A 14,597-nucleotide genomic window follows, 5' to 3' on the forward strand; every position below is an offset into this window, starting at 1 on the left:
CTGTAGACACTGTGACACTTGACACATTGCAGTGCCAAGTTCTTTTGTGGATTTGCCTTTATTATTTTCTCTTTGTTTCAGTTTTTCCACCTCAAATATGAGAAATCCGGTAATTTGCTTTTTGAAACACTTTCTGATCAGGCATGAAAATTCCTTATAGTCATTATTCAATAACTTGTTAGGTTTTTGGGTACTAATTAGTACCTTGAACATTATTTCTAGATAGCAGTGAGTTGTATGTTCATAAGTCTGGAGCATTCAAAGGATAAGCTATTACATTGTTCATTCTGGAACTTCTGGATTATATGGATCAGTATGCAAAAGCAGAATCAGAGATTATTGCTGCTACCCAAACGGAGAGACAAGAGAGGGCTGGACATCTATAATCCACAGCAGAGTTGAAATGACTCAGAAAATGTTAAATATATCGACAGATTTTAGCAAGTATCTCCAGTAGAGGCCTAAAAGAAGAAATATTTTCAAACAGAGATGAGGGGGCTCAAACCACAAAAATGTCAATATATTATCTTTAAAATAGTATGTGCAAAAATTTTCCACCCTTACATTAGAAGACAAGAAAGAATGCAATGACATCCATTCAAAATTTAAAAGTGCTAGAACTAAGCTGTCTTAATTTATTCCCTTTAGTTGTCATTACATGATGATATGCCTTTTTTCCCATCAGATCCCTTAATGTACAAACCCACCATGTTTTATTTATTGCATATTATTCAAATCCTGCTTTCAAATATCGAATTGATACATTTCCAGTAAGCTTTTCTAATTAAACTCTCTAAAAACATTAGAGGAAAGAACTTAGTAGCATATTACAGAGAGTTGTTAATAAACATAAGGGCAACAAAATAGAAAAAAAAATGCCAAAATTTTGGCATCCAATTTTACACATCTGTGATTTGCATTTTCAGTAAAATGAAGCAGTTGTTAGATGACCTTTCATGTACGTACTCCTCTGCATTCTGACACAACAGTAAATGTCTGGTTCTAGTGCCTCCAGACCGGCAGATGGACAACGAAAAATGAGCCATCGGTGACCCTCTGTGAAAAGTTCCGTTTACGTGATTCATACAACACGCACAGAAACTCTGTGGAACAAACAGATGTAATTCTTCAGAATAAGGTTCTGAAGAATAAAACTATCCTTTGACTAGAAATAATTTGCTTGACTAGAAAGCAAAAGCATCATGAGAAAATGGAAAACCTGAGTAAAGCAGCAGGGCGTTACTCAACAGAGGGAAGCATGAGATACCACTGCAATACAAAGAGGGAGGGAATAGCTGGCTAGACAGCAATTCAGAAGAAAAGGATCAGGGTGCTGAAGTGGACCACAAAGAAAGTGTAAGTAAGTCAGCAGCACTACACTGCTGCAAAAAAAGGCAGACTATACATCAGGAGGTATATAAAGGAATATAGCCTGTAAGGCAGAACACTTCCCAGTCCACATCCTTTCGAGGAAAAGCAACCAAGCTTTGAGAATTTGAGACAATCCAAAGGAGAGCAAGGAAAACAGTGTCTTAATAGGTATGTTATGTTTAACCAAGAAACGTAGCTTAGGAAAAAGAAAAGAGACAGAAGACCTGTTTTATGTAAAAGTGTTACAAACTGGAGAAACCTTCACCACGAACACCGTGAAAAGGATAAGTAACAGGTTTAAACAAAACTTCCTCATAGCTACATCTTCTGATGGAAGCAGTGACCCAGGCAGCTTGTGGCACACTGTACCATTCTGATTGTCTTACCGAGTGTCAGATGGGGACCCACAGCCAAAGGGCAGGGCAACAGACAGAGTGAACTCCTGATCTCCCTTTCTGCCTTACGGTCCGACGATTTTGGGAGTGGAGAGCTGGATTTGTGAGCCATAAACTTCCTTAACGTGATTTCTGAGGGGGATTTCGTCGGACAGCAGTGTGCAAGAGCGCGGTGCAGCACCAGCTCGGTTATGGCCTCGACCCTGAGCCCTGCTGCAAGCACCAGGCCACCTCCCCACCCCGTCTGCCTTGGTGGCCAGAGCGACCGTCCCCGTTCCCCGGAGCCAGACCAAGGAGACACAGGAACCCTGGGGCCATGGCACCAGAGGCACAGGCGTCTTGGAGACACCACTCCAGCTTGGGACTGGGAGGATCGGGGAAAATGTCCGTTCTCTGCTCCTCATGGTCCCCTCAGGCTAACCCTGCCTGGCCACCCCAGGGTCGGCCCCTGTCCCCGGCGGACACCAGACCCCGCAGCCCCTCCTCGCCCTGGGGCAGCGGAGCGGCCCGGCCTCCGCCGCCTGACCGCTCCTCCGCGGGCGCCCGTTCCCCCGAGGAGGGGGCAGACGGCGGCGGGCGCTGCGGGATAAGGCGGGGCGGCCCGCGCCCTGCCTTTGGGAGGGCGGCCAAGGGAACCGGCCGCGCTTCCCGGAGCGTGGGGGGGAAATTCCCGAGACGCTGCTCACCCGGCCTCCGTGAGGTGGGAGGAGGCGCCGCCCGGCCCGGGGGAGGGACGGCCGAGCACGGCAGGGCCGTAGCTCTTCCCGGCACTGACCGGGGGGGCTGGCGCGTCCCGCTGGCCGCCGGGCGGGGATCTGTCTCCCCGCCGTTCCTGAGGGAGCTGCTCGGCGGCTGCAGGTGAGTTATGCCGGCCTCTCCCTGTCGCGGCAGCCCCTCGTTCCCTCAGTAATCCCCCCCTCCCCTCCCCTCCCGCTGGGGGACGCCGGCCGCCCTCGCTGAGAGGAGCTCAGCCTCCTCCGCTGAGGAAGGTCCACCACGGGGACCACCACCACGGGGTGGAGGACCGCCCCAGAGCCTTTTTTGAAACGCTCTGTGGAGTTTTTACTTTGAATTTTAGTCCTCCTGGTGCCCGTTAAGCTCTCTTCACCCTTTGCCTGCCTTTTAACCCCCGTTTTTCCAGGCATCCCTCGGCACGGCGGGTGCGGGAGGGGGCCAGCCGGCAGCTCGGCACCGCCGTCCTGGTGCTGCTCCCTCGTCCTCCAGAAAGGGATTGCTGCGGCAGCACCGTCACTTGCCGTTGACTTTAATGCGGTTTATGACCCCCCTCCCCAGCCTTCTCTGCTTTCAAGATGTCACTGCTTAACTGCAGCATAGAAGCCGCTGGTTTGACCTGGGCAAAAATTACTGAGGTGAGGTGCATCGTGGCGTGAGGATGCTGCTCCTGCCAGGTGATTAGGTTTGGTTTTAACATCTGTTCCTGTTGCTTCGAGAAGGTGTTGACTTGCTCGGAAATGCAAACCCAGACCTTTAAATCCAGAAAAAGTGTTGCTCCTCCTTTCTTTTAAGCAGCTGAAATGCATTGTTTAATCTCAAAACCATTGGAGTAAATGAGAAAACATGATAAATTCCAGTGTGGCTCCTGCATTCTTTGGAGTTTGACTGTTTTTTTGGCATAACCTTTTTATCTCTCTTTTTATCTAAATATTGCATGCCTGGACCAGTCCCTGCTCTAGCAGAGTAAACCAGATCCTAACAGCGTTGCAAGTAGATCGTGCCTGAAAACATGGTAAAATTATTCTTCCTGTTGGTATGAGTCACGCCACCACATTATGTGATTCCTTCCCTAGAATTGTTCGCGTTTGCTTTCTGATGGGGCAGGAGTAGTCTTACAGAGTTTGTTGATCACTTTACATTTTTAGACCCCATTTTTTTGCTATTTAATTGCTTTTTTGTTTGGATTCCAGCCTTTATGGGACCATGAAATACATAATGTTTTCCTGTTTTGGCAAAGCTCTTTAGAAAACCAACAGCATGGATCAACAAAGAGCTTTCTATTTATCAAAAAAACAGGAGATATAGCTACCCCTAAGCGATCGAATGATTACATGCCTATCAGACCTTAATTATAGACATTCCTTTCTTCCATGTGCAGCTTTTTAAACTTGTTGCTCACCCATTAGATCAGAAAGGCTTATTAGGAGCTTTCAGTGTCATACGCAGATGTGTTTTTTGTGCTAAGTGTAATTGAAACCATCTTTAAAATTGCTTGGAAGAAGAAAGCCTGAGTACAAGGACTAAAGGAAGGGTTCATCCGCTTTAGAATTTGGTGTCCCAACTATTCATTTTTTTCCAGAATTCAGAATTGTTGCAAATTAAATTTTCTATAAAGAGTGTGATGTTTATTTTGAAGAGGGATCTACTTAGTTGTAGGATGCTTTGGCAGATGCTACTTTACCAACACCCAGTAGGTTCCCAATGGCTTGACACTGCTCCCATTTTCAAGTAAAGCTGCCTCAGTTGGATGTCAGCTCTGCACTGTTGATTTTGCAAGGGATATCATACTGGGAATTGCAGGAATCAGGAGAGCAGAGGCACACTTCCATGCAAAGTCTTTGTACAAATCTTTGACTTAGGGCATTCTAGCTCATTTTGGCACTTACCTAGTTGTCTGTTTGTTTAAGAGGAAAAAAAGACACCTCCAGAGGATAAGTTAGTCTACCTATGGTCTGGCTTACTTTCTAGGGGTGCCTCTTTCTCTTTGGTGGCTAAGGAAGGAGTTTATTAGGTTTTGGCACTAAACACGTCAGTTATGTTAGTGACCTCGTGCTGCGTGGTATGAACTTGAATCGTGATTCCTATCCTCAGTCTGTCTGTCTATGAAGTAGAGGGAATGAGAACATAGGATGAAAAAAGTGATATTAATCCACAGTAGTATTATTACTGCATTTGCCTTGCTGACAGTCCTTTTCCACATCTGGTTTAGGAAGATTTGTTCGATCAATAGTGTTTATGGTTTGGTGTCCCTATGTAATACTACCCTTTAAATGAATAAAGTTTTCTGGATCCTAGCAGCTGAAAACATTTCTTTTCCCAGCCTGTGTACAGGCTCTGATTCATTTGAGGATGTGGGTTGTGACTGGCAGCTGTTTTAAATAAGCAAAGCAAAAGGCACTGAGAAAGGAAAGTTGTGTGAAGTATGATTTGAAATATGTGGTTTTAGGAAGGCTGATACAAAACATATTGACTAATACTAGATGTTCATAGCAGGGGCTTCCTTTTCTTACACACATGGGTATTGCAGCAGTATATGCACTATATAGCTCCAACTCCCAGCCAATGATTCCTGAATACTATGAGCCTGATCTTGAAAGAGGTTTCAGTTGAATTTTAGTGCTTTAATGCCTTTGAAGAGAGGTTTGATGAAATGTTTATCTTAGGCATGTTTACCGAATGAATAATGGGAATTTCTTTTTCCTCTCATCCATGGCATCACAAAAGCATTGGCCTGAACGGGACGTTGGGGATCATCTAAGCCAGCCTTTTGCTCTGAAGGAGAAATAGTTTACCTGGAGATATTTATTTAGACTATTTGCAGACTACCTACTGAAGGAGATTTCATTTCTTCCCAAGGTAATTTGCTCCTGTGCTGTCTCCACTTCTTGAGTGATTGCTCTTTAATTGTCAGGTTTCTGAACAATTCCCATTGCTGCAGCATATTCTTGCAATTGCCACCAGGTCTCCAAAATGGTTCTGTTCTATTCATGTATCTATCAGTGCTGATTAATTTCAAGTTAGGCTGGGGAGTCCTGAATCCATTTGTATCTGAGTTGTCACACCCAAGGTTACATTTTTCCAATGGGAAGAATTACAAGTAGACTTGTAATTCATGAGTTAAAAAGATCTGTCAGTGACTGACTGACGAGAATAAGCAAGTCTGCTTTACTTCCCTGACAGATGTTGAATTTTTAGAAGGGGGAGGAATATAGGGTAAAATGAAAAATTTCTTGCTCAGCTAACTTATGTAGCTCTGACAGATCATTTTGTGCCCAGTCATCCTCAACTTACGCCTTAGTATTATCCTCCATTTTACAGATCATTTCACCGTATGTCCCAATAACAAGATTCATCACAGAAATTAGAACTGTATCTACTGTTGTTAATAATGGCAAAGAATTAGAGCTTGGGGGAGTGATTATTTCCTTCTATTTGGCACTTATGAGGCCATATCTAAATTACTGTGTCCAGTTTTGGGCTCACAGTACAAAGAAGACTGAGTCCAGCAGAGAGACACCAGGAGGCTTTGGAGGCTGGAGCACAGGTAGGAGTCACTGAAGTAGCTGAGTTTGCTTAGCCTTGAGAAGAGAATAGTAAGGGCAGCTCTACCTGCAGTCCTCACCAAACTAATGGGAAGTTACTGAGAAGACAGAGCTAAGCTTTTTGCCGAGGTGTACAGCAAAAGGACAAGAGGAAATGGGCACAAATTGTAGCAAGGAAAATATAAGGAGGAAAATATAAGGAAAAAATGAATATATGAATATAAGGAGAATAAAAGAAGATATTCTCCATATATGACTATAAGGAGAAAAATTAATGTATGAATATAAGGAGAATATAAGGAGAAACAACCTTCACAGTGAGGGTGTTTAAACACTCCAACAAGTTGCCCAGAGAAGCTGAGGAATCTCCATCCTTGGAGTTCTTCAGAACTCAGTTGGACAAACTGCTCTGTGATTCTGGGATAGACTAGAGACTTTGCCATTGCAAAATTATCTTAATGACAAAAGTAACTAGAAAGCAAAAAGTATTCAAATTACATGTCTGCAGCTCACATTCACAATCACTGGCACGAGAGCTTCTTGTTTTTACCTGCAATTTACGGAAACGAAGTACACAGGCATTCCAGGTTGGAGCATGGTGACAAAACATAACTTCTCTTGGGCTTAAAAACAAAGTCAGTAGTGATTCATTCTCAAGAACAGTGGCATACCAGTGTGGTATTCGTATATTTTCAGACTGGCAAATCTGAACCAAGCTATTCACCAGAACAGTGGTTGTGATTGTCACTTTTCTGTGGCATTTGATAGTTGCTCACTATTTCTCAGAGGTAGCACTTTGCCTGTTTCAGGGTGATGAATTATTTAAATACCCCAAAACCTTCCCTGGCTTCCTGTCTTCATTCCCTTTGTTGTTCAATTATATTCACTTTTGGCAAGGATGTAGTTAATCTATTATCATAATGTTTTTTTTTTTTTTAATGAAATTGATAATTTATTTTTTATAACTGTTTTGATTCTCTTTTAATCTTTGTAACCAAGATGCAGATTTTTAAATGATGACTTTATAAAAGTACTTAATTATTGATAATACAGAGTAAGTGCTTGACATTAGTTGGTAGTAATTACCTTATGTGATCAATTTGTTAGTCATAGGCAGAAGTTTCTGCATAAAGATGATTTAAGTCAAAATATTACTTGTATATTAAGGACTGTATTTCTTTTTTCTCAAATAGTGTTTCATTTATTTAAATTTACTTCGTATTCTCTTTTGTTAGAGAATTCCAGAACTTTTCCCATGAAAACTGGTTTGATCCAGTTGTGATACATATTATCACAATTTATTATATTTATTATTTATTATTATTAAACCAGATTATTAACATACTGAATAGTGAAAAGCATTGTGGCTGTCCAAAATATGTTTATATTCTGATGGTCATTTATTATATTACACTACCCTTTAGTAGCATATGGCGTTTGTACTATGCCTCAATAAAAGTGATCTAGGCTGTGTCATTAGTGAACCAACAGTGTAAATGACTTGAGAGAGAGAGAGTTAAATTAGACATTTATTTCATTACAGTAGTTGAGAATGCCTCTTAAGAGCAGAAAAGAGTTTGGATTTGTTTTCCAAATAGTAGTTAAACAAATAGTCTAATACGTAATGACTTCCACAATACTTTCCCAATGTATTTAATACTGGATTTAAGTGATACATGACAAATATGGCAATAGCTTTGTGTCCAACCCCAAAGATGTTTACAAAATCAGGAGTCTTGTGGGACCAGGTTTTCATCATGTTGATATAATTAAGTCAGGAGTTATGCCACTGAACCTAACTGACCACTCTTGTATTAAATTGGTCTTAGAGCAGAGAGCCAGCTCCCTTGACTTTAAAGACAGTTTTATTTTAACTTTTTTTCTGAAAAAGGGCATGCAAGATTTGACTTTGTGTCTCAATATTCATTTTGTATAATTCAAAAGAGTAACAATCTACTGAAGAGTTACCAGAAGTTTTAACACAATCTGCCCTGGAAAGACTTTTTTTTGTGTCGCTTACTTGCCACTAACTGCTCTCTAACAAAGAACCATTCTATATCATGTTTATTCCAGACAAAATATATCAACTTATTTTCCCTTTTCGATATTAAATTTAATCAGGTGATTAAAAAAGTCTAAACTTACTTAGAAAATCTATAAAGAAGCAGATTTCCCTAAGTCAGTTCTTGGAACAGTCTGTTAGTTGCATGTCAATTAGGGCTAGGTTCTCAAAAATATTTAGATTCTTTTATTCATGTTGATTTTAGTGTTGTCCAAATACTTTTGAGGATATTGGTATAATGGCAAGAAAGACTGCAGAAGCCTATACGTTAGGCAAGTCAACGCTTACCTTTTAAATATGGGGGCCTTCATGTGAAGCATTTGTGCTCACAAGGAAAAAGTTGGGGCACGCTGCAGCAAGGGTGCTTCTTGTGAGCATTGAGCCCTGGGTTGCAGTGCTGCACACAGGACTCTTCTATGTTTTCCATATGACCTTTAGAAACAGGGGGGGGAAAGTTCGAAATATTTTCTTTTGATCCTTTGGAGAAATTCAGAGCTTCTCAAAACCAATAAATCTAAGGCAGCGTCATTAAGTGCATTAAGTGTCTGCAGCTCTCAGGTATTAAATTGGAGGTTTTCTGTTAGGAAGAAATGCTGGAGTGAATTCCTGGCCCTTCTTAAATTAGTAAGTGTTCTGTCCTTGACTTTAGTAGAGTCAGAAGGTCATCCTGATCATCTGCCCTGCTAAGCAGTTTCAACTTCTGTTATGGAAGCAGTGGTAGAAGACTCTCTTTATCAGTATTCTACACAGCTCCAGAAATGTAAAAAGTGGAAATTAAAAGTTAAAGATAGCTGTATCCATAGTCCTGTTCCTGTTGTTTGGACTCCTGTACTCTCTGTGCCTGAGTGCTTCTAACCATACTGCTGCTGAATGTTTACTTTTCCCTTCTATACAGTGGAGTTTGCAGGTGATTCGTGTCTTATGAGGTCTGACATGCGATCAGTTCCTCAGGTCTGGGCTGTGCAAATCAAACGGAGTTTCACCCTGTCACAATGTGAGTGTAAAAGCTGTAAAAGGAATGCTAGATAGAGCTATGTGTGCTTGAGATGACAGTCCTTCGAGGAATGGAACTGGCTAAGACTTTGATACATGTATTCCAACTCCAGTCTAACAAAGCCGTCCATATGGTGTCCTGGGTGCTTGCAAAGGGCTTAGCAAATTCGGCTGAATTCATCAGTCAGGCTCTAGGTGGAGTAGGAACCACAAGGCCTTTTGTACCTTTGATACCTTTTTTTTTTTTTCCCTTGTTAGGATGGATATCTTGTTACTTGTACAGAAAGTAAGCCAAAATAGATCAGGACAAACTTTTGTTTTAATATTCCTCAGAAATAAGTGGAGGGAAAACTTTAAAGATATTGTGTGTTTTATTTGTTTAGATTAAATTGAACTTTTTGAGTGTGGCATATTTTTCCCTATACTGTAACCAGGTCCTAAAAACAAGAGGGTTTTTTCATTCCTTATCTTTCTTTGTCCATTCTTCCTGAATTTCTCTTAAACTGCCTGGAGTCTGTGTGGTTGGGTTTTTATTTATTCATTCTTAAATACAGCAGTGTTGTCTGGACTGTTGTCTGGCATGCATTTCTCATAAAAGAAACAAATAAATAGAAATGTCTTCTTTCGTGACAAGTCTTGTGCAGGAGAAGGCGGATGAATGATGAATCACTTCATGGTTCTGGCAGTACTGCTCCCCCTGAGGACTTGCCACACTACATACTTGCAGCAAGGTAAATGTCTGAACATTTCCTTTTTTTATTTGGAAACAGTCTACAAAAACTGAAGTTTTGGACTTGCTCATTTTTAAGTCTCCTGTGATTAAGCAACATGTTACAAGCTTAATCAAATGATTCTCTTTGGTAAGGTGATGAAACAACTTGTATAATTACCTTTTGTAACCCCATCATGCAAAATTGCCTGCTGAATCAATAACTTGCAATGATGTGAAGCCAGAGTGTATTTATTTATCTTGCTCCCCCTCTGTCTTGGATGTTTTTGATCTGTGCTCTGTCATCTTTAACTAACTTATTTCCTCTTTGTCAACTTTTATGCTTTTCTACCTCTTCCCTTCATTTTCTCTTTTTTATTTTTCTCATCTATGAAAACTTCAGCACTTCTGTTGGCTCTTTTCTGACTGTGCTACAAGATTCCAGAACCAGATTTTTATTTCTTACACTTCACATATGTAGCCAAAGAAAAAAGCAAATATGCATATTCAGAGAGAACAAAGTTGAATATAAGGATAACTTTCCAGAAGGCTGTGTATTTTAAGGTAAAAGTGCTGCTTGCACAGTTGCTGCTGGCAATAGCATTGGGGGTGATTCCATTAAAAGGAAAAAAAGGAATTAATATTTTTAATTGACTTTTCTGTGACCACCATTAAGAAAGCAGAACTTACTAGACTATAGCCTGCATTATAGAAGTTGTGTTGCTTTAATTAAGTTGGTGAAGGAGGGACAGGGGTCTTTTTTTGCATAAATGTACTTGTTATCGTACTGAAGGGGGTAATGTACCTGTTTCAGACTTTTTTGCCTCTCTTCAACCTTGAAATTTGTGTTCGCACTCTATTTGCCCAAGGTGCCAATTCCTCAGCTTTGAGACTCTATTACTAATGCCCCTAAAGTGGCAAAACTTTGTAATTCAGGCAAGTCCAAACAGTTGCTGCATTACAGTAACTTGATCACTTGTTTTCACATGCAGTTGTTCAAGCATAAAATTAGTCTCTTTTGTTAATCATAAAGCTATTCATACAGTCTTGAGTTAGCTTTCAAGTTAAAACAAGTCTTAAGATGGCTTGATTATTTAACTTTGCTAGGAGGGGAAGATTATCACTGTGAGTGCTACAAATATTTCTACACGTGTAAATTATATTACAAAAGTCTTTAAGTCCCACATTGTAACTCAGTGGTCTTCAAGATCTGCGATATATCCTTAACTATATTTCTTCTGTTTGTTGGTACTGTGTATAAGCCCTGACTGGTGATCTAGACTGTCTTATGCCAGGCTCTGAGGAAAACAAAATTGTGTGAGGTCTGAAGTGTTATGTCATCTAACTAAAAGGACATGGTGGAGGGACACTCATAGAGATGAAGAAAAAACAGAAACTAATGAGACCTTTGGGTTATTGTCATGTTAATTAAATGTGGCAGGTGAAAATATTTTCCATGGTGAGAAAAGGGATGAGATTTTAGCTTGGACAAAAAGAGGCAGGTGTGCAGAAGAGAGGCAAGCTCAATCAATGCAATAGGCACAGTAGTGCCCCTTGTAATTAGAATTGGCTAGAGAAGGAGCAGAAAAGAGAATAAGGAAATTGAGAAGATACACAGGAGTTTCTTTTAATGGTGCACCCTGAAAAAGGAAGGGGTTTCTGACAGCTGGATGACTTTTCTTTCAGGCATATTTGTTTCCTTTCCCTGGGAGTCTTACTTTGCGCCTATGAGTTTCATTGAGAGACTAGCTGGGTCCCTTCCATAGGTTTGTTTATTTGTGCTGGGCCCATCTGTCTCCCCCAGTTGCTTCAGCACTGTAGAAAGAAAACACAAGAATGGCAAGGCCCAGAGCCTTACATCAGCCACCTATTTGCATATGTGAAATGAGGTCCTCTCAGAAGCTTGGTACATGGTGCTTCAGGTAAAAGGATGATAAATGCACAGGTAAGGTTGACCAGAAAATGAGCAGCTAAGATTACATACTGGAGAGGAACAACATTACAGCCAATTACTTAACATAAGTGGGATTTTAACAGCCTATATCTTGTTTTGATGGTGAAAGTCTGTAGAACGTGGGGAGATGAAGTGTGTCTTGTCTTACTTTCCCAAAATAACATAAGATACTCCACTTCCACAGTTAATTTTATGGCTCACTTTGTTGCTTTGGTTGTTCTGGCTCCTTGCCTGGTCAGTCCTTGGCAGTGAAGCTAACAATATTTCTGTTTTCCAGTAAAACCTAAAATTGCTGCTCCCTTGTCATTTAGGCAAATGAAACTTATTCCCAAGCCTCCCACTTTGTTTATTCAGTTCCAGACATCTACTAGTTGTCATAGGTGCTGGGTTTCCTTATGGTAGAATAAAACTGATGGCTATTATTTTCCAAAAGCAACTGTCAAGCAGCAGGTATGTTTTTTTTTAAGGACCATGTCATAACCATACCAAAAAAGGAAATTTTACTTCTGTGCCTGAAACATTTTTGCATTTACCTTACAGAAGACACTAATGCTGTCAAATTCCGCTTTCATGTAATTTACACATGTTCATCTTTTTCCAGTAATTATACATTAAGGCTGCAGTGAGAATTGATAGAAGATGGCGTGCATATATATGTGTGTATACTTCTTCCTCAAAAACTTTTTTAGGATACCACAGTCCTGTTTGAGAGCAAGTGTTTGAACAATACAACCTTGATTTCTCCCTCCAAGCATATCTGAAGAAGCCTACGCCAGTAGTTTCCACTAGATTGAAAGCATATGGTTTTCATCTTGCTTTGACTTCCAGTACCTTTCAAAAAGGAACGGATTAAAAATATACCAACAGAGTTTGTAGATTATTTGCTAAAAGAGAAATAATCCTTTCTTTCAGCAGTTTTTTATAAGTTGTTACTAATGGTACAATATATACTTTCCTCCATTTATTCTTTAATTATAGGCTGGACTTGTATAAACAACTAAGCTGTGTCAGTGTCTCTATTCTCATAATTAATAAATATGCTTATAAAGTATTATTTGCTTCCTTTGATTGATCAGTGATTGTTATAACTGCTGCTTCTCTTGAGCCTTTCATTTCCTACAGTTAATGTAAAGATCCATACGTAGGGAAACTGCTGCACTAAAGTTAGTGCAGAGCAGGCCCTGGTCTCTGATTCAGTCCCTGTTAATACGTTATGTTGTTCCTCTTCATAAGACTATAAAGGAGTGGATGAATATTTCCATAAAGTAGCTAGTAAATTGAGGGCATAAAGAAATGAAATAGCATACCCGATGTCATGGTGGGGGGCTATTGAGTACATGCAGGAACCTCATTCTAACCTGCTGATGCCTTAAGATGAAAGATTATCTTGGCTTTTGATATCAACAGTACGGGTCTTGATCACTTTTTTTTTTTCCTTCAGAACTCTCTGTGTGGAACCTATCTTACCTTCAACGACTGTTGTTCCAGATCTGCTTTGTAATTTAGCTAAACATTAATATTTTTGTGTCCTTTTTGTGCTCCTAGAATCCACTGTGTTTCCAGTAAACTACCTTAACATTTCCAAGGATTTGGCTCTTCAGCGGCTGCTGGTGGAATGGGATGTTGGCAAGTCAGCGCATGATGCTGAGCTGGCAATGTCTTTTGAAATACAAGTCCGTCGAACAGATGAAACTACTACTGTATGGACAGTAAGTGTATTTAAAAAAAAAGGTGTATTAGTTATTTACAATGTAAAGGAAGCTAAAGGAAAATCAGTGTTTAGATGCATATACAGATAACTTTGCTGTATGTGTTTACAACATAGTGTTTACAAAACTGTACTAGAAACACTTCTGTATTTCGCTAGGTGCCAGACTTGGTCTAATGTTACGCCCAGTTTTTGTGCAACAAAAACACTGGCTCAGATGAAGAAGTCATTTCCACCTGTGCAGAACGTATGCCTTGCATACCCTTATTGAAGGATTGTGTTGGGCGGACTTAGGAGATCTGATTTTGAAGGCCTCTGTTTCCCTTTCAAGGTGCAGGTCCCCTAAGCATCCTCCCAGAAACATCCCTTCCATTGCTTCGAAAGGCAGTCTTTTCTGTAGCATGATTACTACCCTTCGCTGGGGACTAACCGAGCATAAGTCATGTTGCTGCAACTCCTGTCAGCTTATGAACCAAATGACAGTCTCAGTGTGAGTGAAGCCTTTTAAGCCCTGTGCTTGGCCCTGTTAGCAGTTGCCTTATACCCACCGCTACAGTTAAGGAAGAAGTAGTGATGTCTCTTTTGCAAAGTCAATATCCTGCTAGTTTTCTTTAACACCTCAAGCAGGCAAATTTTCTGACGAGGTGGAGATCACCCAAATCATAGGCTTAGGCCTGCTCCCAGTGTCTTCCCCAGTTCGTGACTTCAGTGTGAGAACTTTTGCCTCCAAAGAAAATGTCTTCTCCTTTGGATCTGACAAAATCTTTTGGGAACTACATGCATGTTTTAGGGATATTATAACCTATTATGAGTCATCTCCTGATTGAACTATGAAAGAATATGAAATGCACATGCTAAGACTTAGTAAAACTGGAAAACTGCTCTAGCTCATTTAAAGCTGCTATTTCTGAGCAAGCACATAAAGCAGAGAAGGGCTTATTTTTCTGAAACCAGAAGTAAATAAAATAAGATGGGCACTGTTAAGAATCACAGCTTACTCTGATCAGCCAAGTTGGTAGTATTTTGTGTCTGAGTTTGAAGAACCACATTTTCACTGCAGATGAGCTCTATGGTTCAGAAGATTTTGACCACTTTGATACATGGGGTAGGATTTTTAATACCCCATGA

The 14,597-nt window shown here is 40.5% G+C and overlaps 1 protein-coding gene across 7 annotated transcripts in view; it reads left to right on the forward strand.

Moving 5' to 3' along the window:
- The first annotated feature begins 2,427 nt into the window (after window positions 1-2,427).
- The window catches only part of OSMR (oncostatin M receptor), a 33,421-nt gene continuing 21,251 nt past the window's right edge, over window positions 2,428-14,597 (forward strand). Inside the window, exons 1-6 of one of the 7 annotated variants that reach the window (XM_087759901.1) lie at window positions 2,428-2,624; window positions 2,908-3,175; window positions 3,449-3,513; window positions 5,226-5,357; window positions 9,733-9,829; window positions 13,307-13,470. In XM_087759901.1, coding sequence (XP_087616027.1) covers window positions 9,757-9,829; window positions 13,307-13,470 — 237 coding nt within the window. In that variant the 5' untranslated portion in view covers window positions 2,428-2,624; window positions 2,908-3,175; window positions 3,449-3,513; window positions 5,226-5,357; window positions 9,733-9,756. Of the gene's footprint in view, window positions 2,625-2,907; window positions 3,176-3,448; window positions 3,514-5,225; window positions 5,358-9,732; window positions 9,830-13,306; window positions 13,471-14,597 lie in introns of those variants that run through there. The other 6 variants (XM_087759903.1, XM_087759899.1, XM_087759902.1 and 3 more) reach the window with 6 other exon arrangements.

Source organism: Nipponia nippon, unplaced genomic scaffold, assembly GCF_047370975.1.
Source record: "Nipponia nippon isolate SJK-2023a ecotype South Korea unplaced genomic scaffold, ASM4737097v1 scaffold_20, whole genome shotgun sequence".
Lineage (NCBI taxonomy): Eukaryota > Metazoa > Chordata > Aves > Pelecaniformes > Threskiornithidae > Nipponia > Nipponia nippon.